Raw genomic sequence first — 5,764 nt, forward strand, 5'->3', positions numbered from 1 at the left:
TTGATAGAGTCGTTTTATGAATTCATTGAAAGTGGGTCAACATTGAAATATAAAAGTGGGTCAACATTCAAAAGAAGAACTATTCTACCTTCTATATTAGTATATATATAACAGTAATCTGCAACTAATCTTCAATCAATTCAAAAGAAGAACTATTCTACCTTCTATATTAGTATATATATAACAGTAATCTGCAACTAATCTTCAATCAACTCAAACTAGTAGAAGCTCTCAGCTACGTCTATCTGCAAGTGCCTGATTTAATAGATGTGATTAGCGAAAACTCCTATATAACAGTAATCTTTAAGTAATCTTCAATTAACTCCAATTAGTAGAAGCTCTCAGCTATGTCTCTCTGCAATGGCTCCGCTAGTGCCTGATTTAATAGACGTGATTAGCGAAAACTCCTATAGCGCATTCGATCGTTAAGCCTAATCGTTTTCAGATTATCGTAATTGATTAACTGACTGCAACACTAGTCATGCAGCAATATTAAGATACTGTCAGCATGATTTGGATCGACAGTAAGATCAAAAAGAAAAAGAAGAGCTAATAGTGCGAATCATTCTGGATTATATCCAAATTATCAACCAGAACTGGATTGGCCATCTAGCTGTCCTACTAATCACAAATCCAAAATGGTGATTGCAGAGGCTAATCATCCTCCTCCGACGTATGATTTTCTGTCAAAGAGAGAGTCTCATCGCAATTCAGCGCGGGGGAGGCTCTTCACGGTGGTGGAAGAAAGCGAGTCGTTTTCAAGAGGACAGTTCGGATTAAACTCCAATAATTACATGGGTTATAGCGATAATCATGGCAGTAATTACATGAGCGCGCCGTCCTCTAATGCTTCATCGAGCTCGTCAACGCAAGCTTTTTTAAGCAGGGAGTGCTCCGGCGAGGGCGCGCAGGGGGTGGCTATGGTGATCAGGAAGAAAAAATCAACAAAACGAAGATCTCTTGCTTTATGTTTACTGTGGCCTTTGCTGAAGATCAGAAATGGGTATATCAGCTGCATGATGAGCCTTGATGGTGCAGGCGACCTCTCTGCAGCCACCTTCGCCACCGCTGGTGGCAAGTACTTTGCTGACCTGCCCGCCTCCAAAACAGATCCTACAAACCATGGCTAGCCCTCTAACCCTCCCACTAATCCCCATTAATCACCATCTGGCTTGCTCCAATCGCCCTTAATCCTCTCACTGATCATCTCTAAAACAGATTCTAGAAGCCATGCCAAGCTGCCCACTGACCATTTCACTAATCTCCATTAAATGATCAACTAGGTTGTGGAAATTGCCCTTAATCCTCTCACTTATCATCTCTCGGTTGTGGAAATTTCCCTTAATCCTCTCACTGATCATCTCTGAAACAAATTCCGGAAGCCATGCCAAGCCCACTAACCATCTCACCAATCTCGATTAAATGATCAACAGGGTTGTGGAAATCCTCCCACTAATCATGCCGATTTGCCTCAGGTTAAGTACACAATATTTGTTGTAAAGATTCTGAATTAAGAGGGTTAATTATCAACTCCCCATCAAATCAGCTCTTTCTACATCAGATTAATGTAATGTAGAGGTTTAGGTACACATTCACATGGGGAATGGGCCTAGGCACTTTGGGCTTAGGGTCATGTATATATAGGGGTTTATGGGGCTTTGGGGGATAAAAGGTACACAGCACATGGATATTGTACAACCTCTTTTGACATATGACTTTTACATGTTCTTGGAGCTCTCATGCCCAAGCTTCCATCGTGATACTCTCTCATGAGTGCAAGGTAGTACTCCCCTGGAGTGCACATGTGGTACTCTATGTGATGAGTGCATCTCTCTCTTCTCTCTCATTTCCCCTTTCTTGCATTGGTATCAGATCCTAGCCTTTGATCCATCTCCTTCTTCTTCTTTTCACTTCTTACAAAAATTTCAAAAAAAGAGGTATGGTTCCTGATTTTCTTGATCTTAAATTGATTTTCTTGATTTTTTTGGAAATCTTGAATCATGCATGAAGCTAATCATATTGAGGTTAATGGACATGAAGATCATGGTAATTGATCTTGATCTTGATTTTTGATTTTGATCTTTGATCCATTTTCTTGTGTAATTTTCATGAATTTTCTCACAAATCCATGGCTGCAAATTTTCCTCTCATGGAAGAGTGATGGGTAGACCTTGGATTGAGTCAATTTTTGCATCTTTTGGCCAAAAATTTGAGGTTCAGGGGTACCAAATGTGTTAGATTTGGGGAAAAGTTAAGTCTCAGGTAGCTAGGTCCGGGTCCAAATGTGTTAGATTTGGGGAAAAGTTAAGTCTCACGTAGCTAGGTCCGGGTCCAAATTTCGGGCAAGGTTTTGAAAAATTTTGTGCTGCTCACATATTTTCCTTTTCCCCCCTTTTTGATGGATGTTTTTCATGGCTAAATCTTACCCTAAAACTCTTACAATGATCTCCATTGCTTAGGGCAATGATATGCTAGAATTTCAGCAATATCTTGAGCTTCAACAAATTTCATCCTTGTTTTGACACTGTGAGATTGCTGCTGTGTGGCACAATTTTCACTTGTTATTTGGTGTCCAAGACTAAGTTTTGAAGCTAGCCAAGCAAAGAGGGCTTAGCCATACCATTAGGAAGGATAGGAGGGCCGAAAGCAAAAATCAGCAGGGGGCTCAAGAAATCATCATTACATGTTAGCAAGGTTCTCTCTCAAGTGTTGAAGGCTTCTACCTCTTATTTGATGGTTACTCCTTGCATTTTCATGGTAAATGGAGGGTTACAAAGCTGAAAATGGAGATCCATGTTTTTGCTTCAAAGGAGGCAAATCTTCATCAAGTTTCAAGACTTAACCCTACTTTCATGTCGTTGGTATGTTGCTACAAGCTTTTCATGAACCATTTGAAGGATTTCTTGGTAATTCTTGGATTCTTCCTCAATAATTAGGGCTTTCCTTCAAGCAACCCTAATTTTTTGAAATTGATCATTCCCTCTTGCTGCCATACAAGCACCTAATGGCTATTAGTTACATTACTAAGAGATTAATGCATGCTTAAGAGGTTTTAGGTGGCATTTAGGTAAGCCTTTACCTATTGCTACACCATTGTGATGGATTTCATGCCTCATTGCATGAGAGTTTGAGCATTGACCACACCTTGGAGCATAATTGAGCCATTTCATTAGTTTTCTTGCCGTTCACATTCATGATGGTAAAGGTTGGATGCTATTGGACATGGCAATGAGTTGTGTGATGCTATTATGATAAGGATTTATGCTTCTTCTGTGAAGAATGATGCCACATGAAGTCATTGGTTAATTATGGCATATGTGTTGATCATTGGAATGTTATGAAATGCCATGGATGTTTCCTTTATATGTATACTCTCTTGCTACTCCCATGCAAGATAGAGTAAGGGTATACAAGATTGACAACACTTTGGGCATTGTTGCTTCCACATTGTTGGTGATGATCATTGAAGACTAGTATGGAGATTCATTTGAGAAATGTTTAATACAAAAGCATGAGGATTATGTTCTTATGAGGTTTAAGGAAATCTACGATTGGCATTGATATATGTAATTGAACTTTTATGCTCATACACATCTACATGGATGCATTGGGGATGCCCATGTTTATGACATGCCTATGTAAGGGGAATACTTGTGTTGGTGATTGATGTGATTTGGGATGCCTTTGGAGATATATGGAGAACAACATGAGTCCATGCTAAGTGATATATAGTATTTTGCTATTGGCATGTTGTTAAGCTAAACATACAACCATGCACACAACAGAGAGAAAGAAGAAGAGAAACAACCATGTAAGGATCGAGTCGGAGACTAGCACTTAGCCAACTCTAATGAGGGCTAAGTCCCCTATGTGAGGCCACTAGGGGCTCACTCCCTACTTGTGTCACCCAAGTGGAGATTCACAAGCTAGGTGAAGAGCAAAGAAGGAGGGAGATATGGAAAGCTCAACCTTCACTCCATGCCAACATGGATGCAAGAGGGATCTTGGTAGAGAGACAAGAGAGGAGAAGCTAGATCATCACCATCCCTAACATGCACACACCAAAACAATCAAGCATGCAAGAATATACAACACAAGAAAGCATCCACCAGCTCAAGAGAGTGAGAGAGGGAGAGAGAGAGAGAGAGAAAAAAACTCAATTGAGACTAATGGGATTGTCCCTTTTCATATTCTATAAAATGTCTTATATACAAGAGCTCTCATTTTACAATGCCCGGCCACCCATTTACAATTGGGGGCCCGCGACACCTAAATTGGTGATCGTCACACTGATTAACAAATCAAAAATAACATGTACAAAAGGTCATGATTCACAAAAGAAAATGATCATCATCTTCACACCACCTCTCAATCCACCAGCCGCCGCCATATGACACCTCACTCGGTACCCTCATATAGTGCGACACCTCAATAGGTACCCTCGCACATCTCATGTAGTGTGACACCTCAATCGATACCCTCGCACTTCTCGTTGCTATACTTAGATGCTATCCACATTAGTTGAACAATTAATTGAACACATCAATTAATCCCAACGTCGTCTTGAGATATTGACAACCCATAAATATTCAAATAACAGCCACACACAAGTTTTCTAGGCGTAAGTACCCCGAGAATCACCCCTCCATATGAACCTAACTTAAACAAATAGTGGAGGCCTACAAGCATGCCATATACGGGCATCCCCGATATACAGCTGCATAAACACATGAGAGGATGGCTTCATGATTGGGGTGGAAGACTAGATCTACACAAAATGCATATGCATTGAACCAATAAAATGAATGTATGTAAGACGAGTCTAAGTGTCCTATACCATATAGGCGCGTTGTACATACACACATAGGATGGTAAAAAGATAGAAGACATAAATGTGCCTGGAGTAAGTATATGAAACCAATTTGATGTCCCATACCACCAGATTAATTCATACATCACTTCCTTCAGAATAGAAGTTTGAGGCCGCGGAGTGGCTAGTTCCCTCTGAAACTTAAATTCCGACACATATTTTCTCTATCTAGAAATTTCATTTAAGTTATTGAACTTGAACTAATCTTAATGTTGAATCTAAGGTTTATTAATTAGGTTCTTAGGTTGTAAAAATATTATAAAAACTCATTTGAAAAAGTCTTGTAAATAAAAGTGAGTATATTGTCAAAAGAATTTCGACACTCAAAGGTACATGAGTTGTTAAACAAAGTCTACGAGAAACTTAACATTATAACAGATAATTTGATTATGGATAAGAAATAATAACCTTGAGTTGAAAAGTTACTGAGAAGGGTGCGAGATTATAAACGAAGAGTATATAAAATTGATTTTTTAATATATCAAAAGTTTAAGCGCAAATATGAATGTGAATGACTAGTGACAATTCTAACAATCCTGATTAAGTAAACAAGTAGATGATGAAAGATTAATTTATATTTGTAGTTGAAATAGACTTAAATAATAAACATAAAACTAAAGCGTAAGAGAGTTGAACCTTATATATATATATTCGATTGCAATGATGTTCTATATTGAGAAAGATGAGAAACAATGCGAACAAGTTGAAATATTATTATTCATTCAAATGTAACTAGGGTTATATTAAATTACTACTTTATAAGAAATAGAACTTAGAGTAGTATAAATTGAAATTCTATGCATAATTATTTAAGCATGATTATTATTGTAAGAATAGGGATGAGAAATTTACCTCGATGTGTTTGAGTCACCGTCTGAAAGATAAAACTTACAT

The 5,764-nt window shown here is 38.4% G+C and overlaps 1 protein-coding gene across 1 annotated transcript; it reads left to right on the forward strand.

The window, feature by feature from the left end:
- The first annotated feature begins 240 nt into the window (after window positions 1-240).
- LOC147612724 (uncharacterized) lies at window positions 241-1,530 on the forward strand. The gene has a single exon (XM_086782846.1). The coding sequence runs from the start codon at window positions 639-641 to the stop codon at window positions 1,128-1,130; it is 492 nt and encodes a 163-aa protein (XP_086638972.1). The 5' UTR covers window positions 241-638; the 3' UTR covers window positions 1,131-1,530.
- Window positions 1,531-5,764: the final 4,234 nt, after the last annotated feature.

The sequence above is a fragment of the Cibotium barometz genome, chromosome 45, assembly GCF_041138505.1.
Source record: "Cibotium barometz isolate CiBa-2024 chromosome 45, ASM4113850v1, whole genome shotgun sequence".
Taxonomy (NCBI): Eukaryota; Viridiplantae; Streptophyta; class Polypodiopsida; order Cyatheales; family Cibotiaceae; genus Cibotium; species Cibotium barometz.

What these genes read in the sequence shown, in the direction of transcription:
- LOC147612724 (XM_086782846.1), top strand. Translation starts at nt 639, where the DNA reads ATGGTGATTGCAGAGGCTAATCATCCTCCTCCGACGTATGATTTTCTG.